Below are 15,156 nucleotides of genomic sequence, written 5' to 3' on the forward strand. Positions count from 1 at the left end.
TAGACGTATAGTATTTGCCTACAGTGTGTGGCTTGTACACAGAATAACAGTTACACTATGAATTCATTTTAATTATGTATCAGGATGTTCTGTGTTTCGTGTCAGTGAGGAAAGTCAAGAAAAAGGGAAGAATATCCACACCACTGCTGCTGTCATTGACTGCCGAGTAGTTTGTGTAAATAGACAGTAAATGTACTCAAAGTCACAGTACAAATAATCACAAGACAATACTGTACTGCAGTGTATACATCTTCACATTTTCATTTGAACACTAACATGTGTGTTGCATTGTATTAATGAACACTTAATGGCTTTGTTTTTGATTGTGTGTGTGTGTGTCACTCAAAATGATTCCTTATCTGTATTCCTGATATGTATCTGCTGAATGTGTAAACTATTAGCGATATCTTCCTGATGTTGGGTCCCTGCTCCTTCTGCATAATCTCCATTTATATTGTCTCAAACCTTAAAGGGTCAGTTCACCTAAATCTCCCCCAAAAGATTTCCCATTCACCTCTATTGATAAGTAGCTATACCGTGATGTCTTCAGTCACTACCCAAATACACTGGTGGGGGGGGGGGGGGGGAAATGTTTTTTTAAATGCCATAATCACCACAATGAAATTCACTTCACCTCCACTGAATTTGGGGGCCAAAGTCTCAGCAGTAAAAATCTCAAAGACAACACATCTGCTCGATACCTTTACAATTTAAATAGATTTATTTTGGGAAATCAATAGCAAATTTGATCTTGTACCAGGATTCGTCTCATGCATTTGCTACATGAAAACACTGAGTGTTCCAAACAGTTCATTCAGCTGTATGTACAGTATCTGTGTGTTACAGAGTAGTCTGATATGAAGACGAGCCTTCCTCTGAGCTGCTGTTCAGTAATGGCTGTCTCTCTCCGTAGCTCGTCGCCCTCTTCCTCCTCTGGTTACGCTTCCACTTCCTTCTTGCAACAATTAGCAGTGCGGCGACGATTGCGGCGATCAACGCCCCGAGGATCCCGGCTCCCAGGAGCCACTGCCAGATCTGCTGGGCCTGCTCGAGGTAAGGCGTCAGGAACTCCTGAACAAACCTCTGGCCTGTAGTGGAGATATGATGTTAATCTTTCTTTTTTATACATGACATCTTCAAAAAGAATGCAGAAGAAATTATGAAACCTTAGTTGCAAATATTTGGAAAACTGGCTATTTTTTAGTGAATGACTTATGAATTACATAACCAAAATTATGAGAAAGCTTAATGAAAACTATGCATAACCATAAATTATTTTCTATTTTGCGCTCTCAATCGCCATCTAGCGGTGAAAGATATCAATATATCTGCTACGCGTCTCTGGAACCAATACAGCTTGAATTATTGAATTATAAATGTTGTTGCCACAATCAGACATAGTTCATTCAGTGAGTCCTTCACAATATTCCTTTAACATAATTTTGCACACTTTCTGTGCCCATGGTAATCGATGCATGTTGCTGCCTCTCGTTATAAATCACATAAATACACAAGTGTATTGTGGTTAAATCAGTCCAGTGTATTTCTGAAAGCTATACCTTTGTTCACCAACAAACAAAGAACCTTTCAATACAACGTAGACCTGTCAGCAGCCAAATGACCTGGTTTGGTGTGTTGTACACTTCCGTCATTGTCCCCTTTGAGAAACTTGTCTTAAGGTCACAATACAGTTGATACACTTACATAAAATGATATATTAAAATATGATATATGATGAAAAATAAAATATTCTTAAAATATATACAGTTAACTTGTTTAAATTTGCAGTAGTACTCTGCAATATTTATGTTATGCTGTAATTGTATCATACTCCAAAACATACACACACACACAAACACACACACATACATACACACATATATGTATGTATATATTTTTTATATACATATATAGAAGAAAAAGTAGAAACAATCTTTAACTGAGCTTGTTTGTTATTTTGTACTGACCCGGGTCCAACAGGTAAGCATACTCAAATCCTAGAGCCTTGTCGGACAGGAAGTAGTCTCCGTTTCTGTGGAGAGGCAGGAAGGGCACCATGTAGTAACGATCATTGTGGCCAATGGGAGCATTGGCTTGTGGGTAGTTGGTCCGGACAGGCTGGTGGGCTCTGAGCCAGCGCTCATAGATGCTGGAGAAGAGAAGGAAGGAACGGAGAGATAAACGGGATAAATCGAGGGAGGAAGGGAACTGTGGGTAAAGATTGTTATCATAAAGATAGTAAAAGGAATCAAGAAATCATATAATGTTCGTATCAAGGAAGTAGGACGTAGAGGAAGAAAAAGGATAAAGCGAATAATATTAAATGGGAGAGGTGGAGATCTTTAAATATTCTCAAATATGTTGATTTCCTTAATAAAATACTTTTCATACGCATTTTTTAAAAGGTATTAGAATTTATGTATTTTGTGTTTTATGTTTGTATACATGAGTGTCTTGTCAATATCTTTCTGTAAAAATATTAATAAAAAAAATCTGTATTTTAAGTAAGTATTTTTTATCAACTTTATAAGACATTTATACATAAACCGACCTGATTATGTGCAAGACTCCCATCTCTCTTTTTTCATTGTATTACTTTTCTGTTTTTGTTTCTGCCTCCTGTAACCCCTCCCTCTTTCTCCTTTCTAACACATGAATGTTTATTCATCATCACAAACAGATGTGGTTATTCACTGCAGTGAATAGAAACAATTGACCAGATGATGAAGAGATTTTGTGTAAACACACTGTGTGCTCTCTTTGTCCTGTGTGCCATCAGTAGACATGCTTGTGTGCTTCATCCTACCTGTCAATGAAAGCATGGTGCAGCAGGAATATGGGGTCGTTGGCTGAACCCTGCACTGAGGACATGGAGCCGTTCATGAAGACATGCAAGGCGTTGTGCATGGTGCTCTGGCCTGTCATTGCCATACCTGACGTTGGGCTGGCAAAACCTGCAGGAGGGAAGAAAAGTACTCACTTGTGTTTAAAGTGCTCTTTGTGTCCTTTTGATACTAGCTGAAGGCCGTGACTGCAGCAGTCATTTAGGTGGAATTGACTATTTTTGAGAGATGCTCTTGGAAAATGCTTTACGGTTACTATTAGTCTCAAGCAACAAGGTATTGCAAAAATAAAACAGTGTTTTATTAACAGAACATTGAATTAGTAATTATAAATAATTATAATTATAATTTTAGTAGGATGGATTTTGAGCATCTGGTGTCTCACCATTTATAGGTTTAAGTGTGTGTGTCTGTATTTGTGCTTGCTTCTCTTTAAAACTCATTAGACAGATTAGACCGTTGATTAGGTTCAGGTTCGATGGTTAAGCATGGAAGTACATTAATACTAAAGTGTGTGTGTGTGTGTGTGTGTGTGTGTGTGTGTGTTTCAACCACTCCTACCCTCTATGACGTTTCTAAAGCTCATATTGGCAAATCGGTCCATGGGTCCCGTCTCGTACTGTGTGAGGCCCACAGTGAAGTCCACATCAGCTGTTGTGGGGAGTCTCACCGTGCGGTTGGTATCATGGTTCCCAGGGTTCCGCAACAGTGGACCCTCCCCGGTGGCGTTACACAACGCCTCTCGGTTGTTGTACTCCTCTGGCTGGGTGCAGATCACCTACACGTACACACAAACACACACACACACACACACACACACACACACACACACACACACACACACACACACACACACACACACACACTGTGGTTAAAGAGCTCCACACACAAAGTTTCAAACGGATTTATCTGAATAACTCAGAATAAAGTCGAAGATACATTTTCTGGGATGTGAATACAAAGCCTCTGAAGTGGGATTTTCACTCTGATCTTTTATGCTGACTGGACCATTTAAGGATGAATTCTTTAAAAAAAATGTGTTTCAAAACATTTCATTCATTTCTTTTGATTAAGAGGCTAAACCAGCTTTAGAACAACAGATCTGCTGAATGAAATTGAAATATAAAAAGCCTTTGTTTGTTTAGTGGGGAAAGGCATTTTTAGTCTCTTAATAATGGATAAGAAAGATTGGCTCATATATCTACACATAGTTATCCGTACAGTTTGTGCTCACAGACACACTCACTGAGAGTCAGAGGGAGACGTTTTCTTACCTTCCACGAGGAGAAGACAGAAGCAGGGCTGATGAGGTTAGGATTGAGGGGGCTGCGTCCGCCCATCAGAGCATCGGTGCACACCTCACAGGACTGGGCATCCCTCCAGTCCCAGTATGGGATGGTGAAGTTGAAATCTCCCGTCAGCTTCCTTATCTCATTCTCCCAGTGGAGCAGGTAGACTCGGTGCCACGGCAGAAATGCTGCAGATTCATGGGCAAAGTCGATGTCTCTCCATACGTTCCCTGGCCCTCCCAAGAAGGCGTCCCGGGACACATAGTAGTGTATCCAGACAAACAGGTCATAGCTGTTGATGTCAGAGAACATGGGGTTCTCACCATTTTCACCCATCTCTGCTCTTGTTGCCGTTGAGATCACATAGTCACGGCTGATGGTGTTCTTTGCCAGGTTCAGATAAGAGATGAACTTCTGTTGCTCAGCAGGTGACATGGTCAGGATGTTCCTGCGCACTGACTCCCTGTACTCAGCACAGTTTGAACCCCAGTAACCAAACCTGCATTCACCACAGTTAACACCTCCATAGTTTCCAGCACAGCGACACGTCCGGTTGAAGAAAGCCAAAGGCCAGCGCTCTCTGTCATCGATCCCACTGTGTGGGTACTGTGGCCCATGGGGCTCTTCTGAGACCTCCACCTCAGTGCAAAAACCACGGCCTGACAGGGCCCCGCAGGCTGAGCCGTCACCGTCCCACACCGGGCAACACTCTTTGGTCCGGAGTCCCTCTGAGTTGGCACACGGGCGAGGGAATTGGCATAAAGAAGTCCCAATGAGCTGCAGCAGAACGACAGATACATACAAGCTCCTCATGGTGAAAGTCAGACAGCGTAAACTCCTGCTGCAAAGGTGGACACAACAGGACCTGATGTCCTCACAGACTTCAGCTGGCAAGGTTAGACGCAACTGTGGCACAGAGAAGTAGCTTCACCGCCGTAAAGTTACTGCTAGTCAGTACGAGCCAGATTTCACACAACCAAATTTGATTTAGAGATGGCTTCTAGAGAAAAATACACACTCTTCAGGGTACCTGTATGTATACAAGCAACCAATTACTAACTTACTAACTTTTGAAACTTGCTACCCCTCTATGCTACAATCTAACCCTCCACCGAACCTCTTTCCTCCGCTCTCTTACACCAAAAGACCTGTTCTCTTGCCACTCATTGAGCTGTTTTAGGGGCCGTCCTCTGGCAAAGTGTGTGATCTCATTGTGATCTCACGCACTCTGTCAAGCACACACACACACACACACACACCACACACTCATACTCAAGAATGTGCACTTACACCATCACATGCTCAGGATAATATTCTTGATTCCTCTTACATTTTGTCTTGAGACCAGTTGGCCCCTGATCCACCTCAGGCAGAAACTCATGTGGTTTCTACCCTTGGCAAAGACCGGGCCAGAGTTTATGCATGATCAAGTGTGAAGTTGATGTGAGGTTGAAGCAGAAAAAGTGAGAATTGGAAAATAAACTGACAATATATTAATAGGAATCTACCACAGTGACATCAGAAGTGAGCTTCTGCAGGTGTTCCGTCAAGCCAAACTCAGTTTCTCCTCTGGTTGAAGGAGTGCTGATCAGTGTGGTCAGTGGTTCTGCTCTATTTGGTGTGTTGCATGAGAAATAAGGTATATATTAGTCTGGGCAGCACACATATTATATCACTGATATCTTAAGCCATCATTCAGGTTGCACTTAGTTATTTTTTAAATAAAGACAAAAACAATATTTCCATTTGGATTTAGTTATGTGAGGCCATATGAAACATATAAAAGTTAAACGTTTTTGGAGCTCATTCCATTTGTGAGGAGCATGTACAGCTAATGTAAAAAATATCTTGTGACAGTTTACGTTCTGTATTTGTATGAGAACAGACAGCAAATGAGAAGCATGATTTGTTACTGTACAAAATCCAATATTCGGTTTGTTTGTCAGGTGTTCCATGTGGGTCTTAAAAGTGAGCCAGATTACCAAGTATTTACAACACTCAATATAATATTAATATATAATATTTCACAATAAAAGTTATTCTATGGCACCAGAGCTAAGTGTAAATAACAAAGCTTCAAAAAGCATCTGCAAAGGGGTGATATCAGTCGAAGCAGAGCTGTACAATAAACAATATGGACAACAAAAGAAACACTAAAAACTGCAATCCAACATGGTTGTAACTTGTGTGTACATCTTATGATCCCATCATTGACTTGATTCATGAGTTCACAAGTTGTGCATGCTTTAAGAAACATTTAATTACATGTAGCCTATTACAAAATAAGGGTCTCTTTGACGGTGTCCTCACCATAGCGTGACAACCACCCGCATAACACAAGAATCTATAATATGTGGAGGCTAAGAGGAAGACAGACAGTCAGTGAGTTTTTTTCTTCCTCAGTGTGCACTGGCTCCCTGTGATTCCGCAGACTATAGACGTTTACAGTCGGGCCCAGGGCACAAAGTCATCCGCACAAACCTCGGGATCACAAGCCGGTCACATGCTGCCGTTGCCAGGCACGGGGTGCAGCTTATCCCGCTGCAGGAACGCAGTAGTACGCACATGAATGATCATCACAGGATAAACCTGTCTGCAGGGCTGCTCTGAAAAGTGAGCAGACAGTGCATGTGTGTGTGTGTGGGTGAGAGAGAGAGAGAGCTTTTTCTTTGAACTTACTGAGAATTGCACCTTCTTTAAAGCTCTCAGGTTACAGCAGTTCACACCACGAACTCCAGAATATTTCAACAACCACTTGACATGAAGTAAAGCTTTCTCATAATTATCTTATTATTTTGTCCCAACCAGACACAGGAGGGCAGCATGACCCGTTTATTGCCTGAAACAGGAACAGCCACAAGGCGACTGGCTGTCACAGCAGGGTTTTAGGTTCCTCCTCATCAATTGTAATTAGACAGGAGGGAAGGGAGCACACTGGTGAGCTGACCAGCTGGTGGTGTTTCCTATGCTTATGTGACTTTTTTCTATTCATATCAAAATCCACCCCGCAGCCCTGCACAGGAAGATAAATCTTACTGGTTTCTACTACAAGGGGAGACATAACTTGCGTATTGTGTGTATTGGAGGAAATGAATGTGTTTGTGGCTCAGAATCAAAGATGGTCAGAGTGTATGAGCTACTGACCTGTGACCCTGCTCCTCATTTGCACCTGGACAGAAAGTGAGGCAGATAGTTAGATCTAGAAATTAGATTAATCAATTCTTTGATGGACAGAAAATCTCAAATTTCACTGGTTCCAGCCTCTCAAGTGTGAATATGTTCTCTTCTTTTGTTTTGTTTTCCTTGACAGTAAACTGAATATCTTTTGGGGTTTCCAACTTCTGATCGGACAAATCAACATCCATCACTGTGAGTTCTGGAAATATTGCGATGAGTATTTTTCGATATTCTGTCAACAAAACTAGTTAAAACCAATGAATTAAGGTATCATCAATAATAATTATTAGTTGCAGCCCTAAAATAGATTTTTCTTCTGTTTTATGGGTGGCTCCCTTTTCACTGGGACTGCAAGGTGAAATTCACATACTGCAGCTTCCCCAGTTTGTGTGCCGTCCCTGTTATCAGGGAGTCCTGGTACTCAGAGACACCATGACAGCCTGTCAACCTGTGCTGACAGTTAACAATCGACACCGAGGCTGCTCTTAGTTTGTATGCACCCAGACTCTGGAACAGCCTGCCAGCGGATCTGAGGACACTTGCTCTTTTTAAAAGTGCGTTGAATTCGCATTTCTCCTCTTAAAATGTTATAAATAAACAATAAACACAGTGTTATAGATTATACAACATGCTAAAGCCACTTGTTCCAATGGGCTTCTCTTTTGAGAGAGATTCACGTCATTCTGTTCTCACAATAACTTTATACTTAGGTATAAATCTGCCAATGAGGTGAGACTTTTTCACCTGGTTACAGGGCGTTTCAACATTGTTGCAGAGAGGAGTTGCATAATGTTGAAGTAGGTGGACAGATCTGCCTTTTGTGTCAAACTGTCGACTGACACGAACATTGTTGATATTGTGACATTGTTCTAACCTAGTGGGAACGATTTTCAAAATCTATTTGAGACGTATTAAACCTTTTAAGAAGGCCGTAATGTAAGTCATGAATAATATCTAGTGAGTGTAAGTACCTGATGATGACAAGAGCAACACAATCAAGATGATGAGGCTTATTAGAAATTGATGTTTGCCACATGTCACAATCGTATTGTTTAGTTCACTTAAAAGTGACATTAATACCCCAATATTTACTTGTTCAATGAAGCAGGAATCACATTACACGAGACTGAATGCTTCATAACTGACGTCCTTGTTTCTCTGTTGCCATTATTTTTTTCTCTGTTTGTCCTAGTTAGAGTAGGAATATCACGGACAAGTGACAACCCTGTAAATCAGCTATGTGTCTATGGCAACCATGGGTATCCACTGTTATTTTGAAATGCCATTGAATAATTGATTTGTCGACTGTGACACTGACTCTGTTGTGCTTGTGATTTGCGGAGGAGTGTGGTAAAAAGTGAATTTTACCCTATGGATGTTTAGATGCATGTGCTGTTCTACACACCAGTCACACACACACACACACACACACACACACACACACACAAACACAGTGCAGGTGTGTCAGGGTGTCCTGGTTGCGTCACTGTAATCTAATTTTCCTCTAACCCGGGGACCTGTCGCCGTGTGATGCACTCCACTGTTGCCCACACACTCTGCTCAACAGTGTCAGTGTCAGATTACGCACATGCAGTGTGGTAACGGGATGATTTTCATCTATCATACCTTTCAATCAAGTTCTTCATGTTGCAACACACTCTGCTCGGTCACGTGTTTCAATAGTAATTTGCTTATTGATACAAATTTGCATCAATCATGATGAAGAGTTGAATTTGTGTGTGTCTGTGTGTGTGTGTGTGTGTGTGTGTGTGTGTGTGTGTGTGAGAGAGCGAAAGAGAGAGAGAGATAAGAGAGAGAGAGAGACAGAGAGAGAGTGAGAGAGAGAGAGAGAAACAGAGAGAGAGAGAGAGTGAGAGAAAGAAAGAGAGAGAGAGAAACAGAGAGAGAGAGAGAGAGAGTGTGAGAGAGGGAGGGAGAGAGAGAGAGAGACATTGACTTCATTGGCTGCTTGTTTTACTACAGCAGTGAACGGTTGCCATGGAAATGGGACCCCAGATTTCATCCGTTTTAAACATTTCTATTTAAAAAATCAAAGACATGTTGTAGAGCGACAGCAGACAGGAACTGTGTCGGAGTCTCTATGCATTGTTCAATCTCCAAAGATCCTCCAAAAGTCTGCATTCTAACATCGAATACATCACACGATGCATCAATCAAGTCAATTATTGATGCATCGCATCGTCGGTAAACGCATAATCCAGATCGATCAAAATGAGTAAATATTGGAAATCAGTTAGCAGCCTGGTGGTGATGTTAATGACAGAAGTGGACACTATGGACATAGTCATACTGATTGACCAATACCAAAGACATTACTACTTTTCCATGGGAAACCAAAACATCACAACTCGTACTGTAACATCTCACGTATTGTCATTTAACTTGCCAGATGTCCACTTTGTGAGCTGCTTGATTGAATGTGTGACTTTGTGATCTTAAGACAGCTGCTGGAATCATCAACAGCTTTAGTCTCAGTGGGATTATAGCAGTCTGAGGAGGAAGGTCAGGTACAGGCTGGCCTTCGGAGGATCCAGCTCTTGACTCCAGCTCGAGCTCACACACACACACACACACACACACACACACACACACACACACACACACACACACACACACACACACACACACACACACACACACACACACACACACACAGAGAGAGAGAAAGGTCAGGGTTAGTAAGGCTATCACTGCATCAGCTAAAGCCTCGTCCAGCCTGCATGTGTGTGTGTGTGTGTGTGTGTGTGTGTGAGAAAAACAGTGTGGGAATTTATGTAGTTGTGTGTGTGTGTGTGTAGCCTATATCTATGCTCTTTTAATGGTCTGCTAATCCCAAATGCATTTGGCTGGGAAATTAATCCAAGGCTTGTCAAAGCCAAGCTCTCTAAAGCCCTTTCTATCTCCCCCTCTCCCTGTCTCTCCCTCGATCTCTCATTCTTTCTCCCGGGCTACTCTCAATCGGTAGGCCTGTATCTCCAGATGGTATCTTGGAGGTAGGTGTGATATCGAGGCAGAGGGAAAAAGAGAGAGAGAGAGAGAGAGAGGGAGAGAGCGAGAGAGAGAGAGAGAGATGATGACCTGTGACGCTATCGGAGCATCCTCATTGGAGGCGGAGAGAGAGAGGACAGGGGGTTCATTTGTTGCCATAGTGAAAAAGTAGATTACCTACCGACAGCATGATGCGCTGATGGATGCGTGAGGGATGCTGTGTTTCTCTAGGGGCATTCACCTGTCCTGCAAGCAAAGGTATGTAACTTCATTTGCTTTTCCATTCGCGGGGCAGTGGCGTGACCGAGTAAAGACAATTTCTCATGCATTTATTTCTCTATACAGCAGTCAAGTTCATGTATGGGGATGCATGTCAAAGTGGCTGCAACAAGAGGATGCACAAAACATGACAAACAATCACTTCTTTAATATTCCCGGTGTGAAAAGGTGTCTATAGGATACTCACTTGGAGCCGATGGCGACATCTGATATTTTTTAATCTCCTATAATTCCTTCCTTCTACTGCAAGCTTTATGTAACGTCAGTGACATGGGAGCTACTGTCGTTTTTATCTTATTTTTAAAAGGGAATATTGTTTAGCCCATTTGATGCCAAGACACATTTCCAAACAAAGAGTTGAGGAAAGCGTGAAAACGAAAGAGAGGTTTCGATAAGATAGCCTGTTCATTTGTCTTTTTGTTTTTTTAATCATTGATTCAATTTAAGTAAAAACAATAAAACAACTCAAATTGAAAAGCCCACAGTTAGATTAAACGTGCCATTAAAAACAGGGGACATGGAACAACTATTTCCGTGCAAAACCTGGATAGACCGTGGTTGCTGGCAGTGGCAGTCAGTCAGTGACATATTTGAGTGGAGACGTTTGCAGGAAAGCAGGATGTTTCCATTAGATTTGTATTGATTTATTTTTTTTATCTTTAATGATTTGATCTCTGTGGGTATTTTAAGCGGACGCCAGGCGAAGCTGTAAGCCCACAGCATAGGTTAATTGCTCTTTACTCCCGTGACGGCTATGAAACTTCAAATGTTATCGATCTCCTCCAATCGTTGTCCCAGCGCACAGTGTCACCTCTGATGTCTATTTGATCAGATGGGGAGACAGACAGTCCACCTCGTGCTACTAATTAGGCTATAAGAAGAACCATGGATACAGTAGGCTATTATTTAACTCATCTATTTAAATCTGCTTTTAACCTGTGACGATATACGTACGTTTTTGTGTCGGTCCTTGCTGTTATATCATCTCTTTTGTTTATATTGTTGTTGCTTTTATTGTTTCTGTTATGTATGTAAGGTGCCGTTGAGTACCTTTTTAAAGCGCTATACAAATAAAGTATTATTATTGTTATTGTTAATTAAGTATCGGCAGAGGGACCAAGAGGGCGCTAGATAGACAGAGTGGGATAAAGGGAAATGACAAAACAAACGTGTGCCGAGAGATAGAGAGAAGAAGACACTATATCAAATAAATCAATATGCGCGGTTTGACCACATACGGGTTTATGTCTGTTGTTCCCTTTGCTGGCGCGACTTAATAAATCCTACTTAAGACAATGTGAACCTTCTACAACACCCGTTGGCAATAGGCTACTTAAAGTGCTGTATATTCACGCCATTAAATCGCATTTTAATTTGTTAGAATTAAACCGAAGAGGAGAGAACGAAACAGAACCCCGGAACTCAGCTCTGATTGGCTGAATCGCGCTCGAGTCTGGTAACAGGTGTTACGTCGAATTCTGTGCCCCCATTAAATAAAACCGTGTCTCCTTCACGGCGTTGTTTTAATGGTTGACGACTTGTTGACGTTCAATGGGAGAAAAGTGGAGTTTGGGAAAAGGTGGAATCACACATTGTTGGGGAAACTGACTTTTTCAACGTAACGTTAGCTAAAGTCTGCTAGGCTAGGCTAACGTCTGCGGAAGAATTTAAGCTAACAGTTAAATGTGTAAAATCATAAAGTAGAGTAACACTAGCTTAACATTATTAGCTTAGCACATTTGTATTGGTGACATAAATACGTTTTAAAAACATCTTCGCTCCATTGTTTATGGTATTGAGGTAAGAACATGCTAAGCTAAAGGCAAGACAATCAACTTTAGACACACAACAGGCCCGTTCTCTGACAACTGCTCTCTTTTAATTAGTGGTCTGCAAACCATCTGCTAGCTTGAACAGTCTCATAAGCAAAGGTTTTCTTCTGGTTTTTCTTCTGGAAGACATGAGATGAAGGACAGGAGGATAAGGCAAGATGGATGATGTGAAAGAAATGTTCAGAATCCAAACTGAGAGACCAAAAGGATGTACAAAGGAAAAGAGAGGAGGCTAACTTAATGAAAAGATGGGTTATTTTAGTGAAATTTATTTGAGGGAAAATTAGGGCACACTTGACTGGAGGATAAATTAATAAATATCGAGAGTTGGAAAGGGATGGATGAGAGGGGAAATAAGAGGGTAAAACTAGCAGAGAGGTGGGATGAGACGGGGGGGGGGGGGGGGGGGGGGGGGGTGTATGTGTGGAAAGACAGAGAGAGAGAGCGATGAGCGGAGGGCATGCGGGGTGAGGGGCTGTGGAGAGGAAAAGGGGGCGGGATGAAGGAGAGAGGTGTTTGGAGACAGGCTCAGGTGTGCGTGACTGGAAAACGTAGGGAGCTCGGAGGCTGCACAGCAATCGGGACCGCTCCGGTGTGTGTGACAGTTGACATTGGGCTACACGTTATCGGCAGCGTCGTTCCTCTGTGGTAATATAACTTGCAACCTAATTATCAAGCGGGACCGTAGCAGTGGCGCCGGAGAGACATAGATTCATATAAGGTAAGGTTTGCAGTAGGATGTTACAGGAATATATAGCCTTAATGACAGACCACCGTGTTTTATTCAGACTTATCCTCTCTACCCTACTTAATATTCTGCTCAGAGTGATTTTGTCGCACTTATTGTTCTACCTATTGTTCTTGCAGTATTTGTAAAGGGACTCACCTGCATTAAGATCTGGACTAGTTATCCTTGATTTACATTATAAGGTTATGTCCTGTAACGGTGTAACCTAGTTATTAAAAGAAAAGAGCAGCCAGTTGCACTGATAGGCTGTAGGAGATACAGTCATGCCAATAAGAAGGAGAGGGATCACAAACCGGGTTTTCATCTGTGCATGCTGTGGCTATGTCCATTTCAGACGGTGTCTCTGTCATGCTTTGCACCATTCGCTTGTAAAAAGAAAAAGAAAATCGTGTGTGTGTGTGTGTGTGTGTGTGTGTGTGTGTGTGTGTGTTTAATTCGGTGCAAATGACGGACTCTGATCTCCCATTGCGGGTTGCCTGATGCACAGCGCTGCGCCAGTCATTGTTGTTGTCGTCTCTGGATTTTGATTTCTCCTTGGAGAGAGAGGCAGTCCGAGCAGACGCTGTTCGTGTATGTCAGTGATTACTTATACAAAAAAAGACCACAGCAGTCAATGAATTCATGTATTTGGGACGCTGTAGCATCAACTAAACCACAGTAGAACAACAAAATAAATAAAAATCAAAGTATAACGAGGTCGCAGAAAAAGGAGGCTGCAAGTGATGGAACATTAGAAGTGATTTAAGGTCAGAGCTCGTTTGGGAGAGTAAAGCAGTCGCAGCTGTGTCACACCTTGTCTGTGCCACTGCAGCAGGTGAAGTCGTTATTAATGTGTTGGCACCCTCTGATGACGTATACATGCATGCATGGATTATTGAGACTATATAATCCCATAGAGTCAACCGTTATCAGCAGCACGTTTACGGTGACATATTGTCTTTATCACATACTGAATTAGAGAGATTCTGATGCTGTGTGACATCCTACCCTTTACTGTCCGATAAGGTCATTGTGTATCATATCTTTTCTATTTAATAAGACTTGAGATAGAATGACTGAGGAAATTGGCTGTAGCAGTGAGAGGAAAATACACAAGGGACAGACATCTGATTGTTGTGAGTGTTGGCGTCTCCTAGCCTCAGCGATGTGGCCTGGGAGCCAGGAACAGCTCCTAGTGGCACTTAGAGAATTCCGGAAAACAAGGCAGTGGTTGATGATCGAAAGGAAACCTTTGAACTTTAAACATGCTGAAAAAAACCCCTTGTTTCCCGAGGCTCAGGTGCAAAAAATAGTACCTCCTGTCCACTCGGGAACAAGAGGCATATGGAGAGACACATTGTCACATGCCCACTCAGCAAAAGCCTTCCCAGTGAATAACTGAAGCTCTGCAGCTTGAAACTGCAGCTTCCTGAAATTGTGTACAAAACCGAAAAAGCAGTGTGACCCATTTTAGTTGCCAGAGAATAGTTTCGGAAACACTACGATATGGTATCATGGTGCATATTTGCACTGTGTCCGAGAATGATTTACATTTGTCTTACTTTAATGTTCCTCATTCAGCCTGTCAAAATATGCAGAAAAAAAAAGTTTCTTTTACAGTCAAAGTCAAGCTGTTCACATGACGAAAAGAGCAACGGCGATCTATTCTGAAAACTCCAGACGCTGCTTAATGACAAACACAAATGACTGTGCGTCATACAGGGAAAGAAAGAGGAAATAAATGTGTTTGTGGAAAATGGATTCTCTCAGATAAATTCTAATTGTTACTGTCTCTGTCTATAGTAAATTAAAGGCTTCCACAACAACACATAAAACAGTGTGTCAGCACTAGCAGCACTAATGAAACTCGGTGAATTGAAGCAAGACAGAGAGAAGGAGGGAGCATGTTTAGTCTCTGCCTGTGTTGTCTGTTTATGTCTGTGTAGAAGTTGATTTGGAAGGTTTTATAATGCCCCTCGTGCGTAGTTTGGATAGAACTA

The 15,156-nt window shown here is 42.0% G+C and overlaps 1 protein-coding gene across 1 annotated transcript; it reads right to left on the minus strand.

The window, feature by feature from the left end:
- Window positions 1–840: 840 nt before the first annotated feature.
- Window positions 841–4,945, minus strand: tyr (tyrosinase). Its single transcript, XM_076100376.1, has 5 exons — window positions 4,118–4,945; window positions 3,405–3,621; window positions 2,807–2,954; window positions 1,968–2,149; window positions 841–1,088 (listed from the first exon to the last, which is right to left on the minus strand). Exons 1-5 carry the CDS (start codon window positions 4,943–4,945, stop codon window positions 841–843), a joined length of 1,623 nt encoding a protein of 540 aa, XP_075956491.1.
- Window positions 4,946–15,156: the final 10,211 nt, after the last annotated feature.

This window comes from Anarhichas minor, unplaced genomic scaffold, assembly GCF_050575085.1.
Source record: "Anarhichas minor isolate MPS153535 unplaced genomic scaffold, ASM5057508v1 ptg000026l, whole genome shotgun sequence".
NCBI classification, from domain to species: Eukaryota; Metazoa; Chordata; class Actinopteri; order Perciformes; family Anarhichadidae; genus Anarhichas; species Anarhichas minor.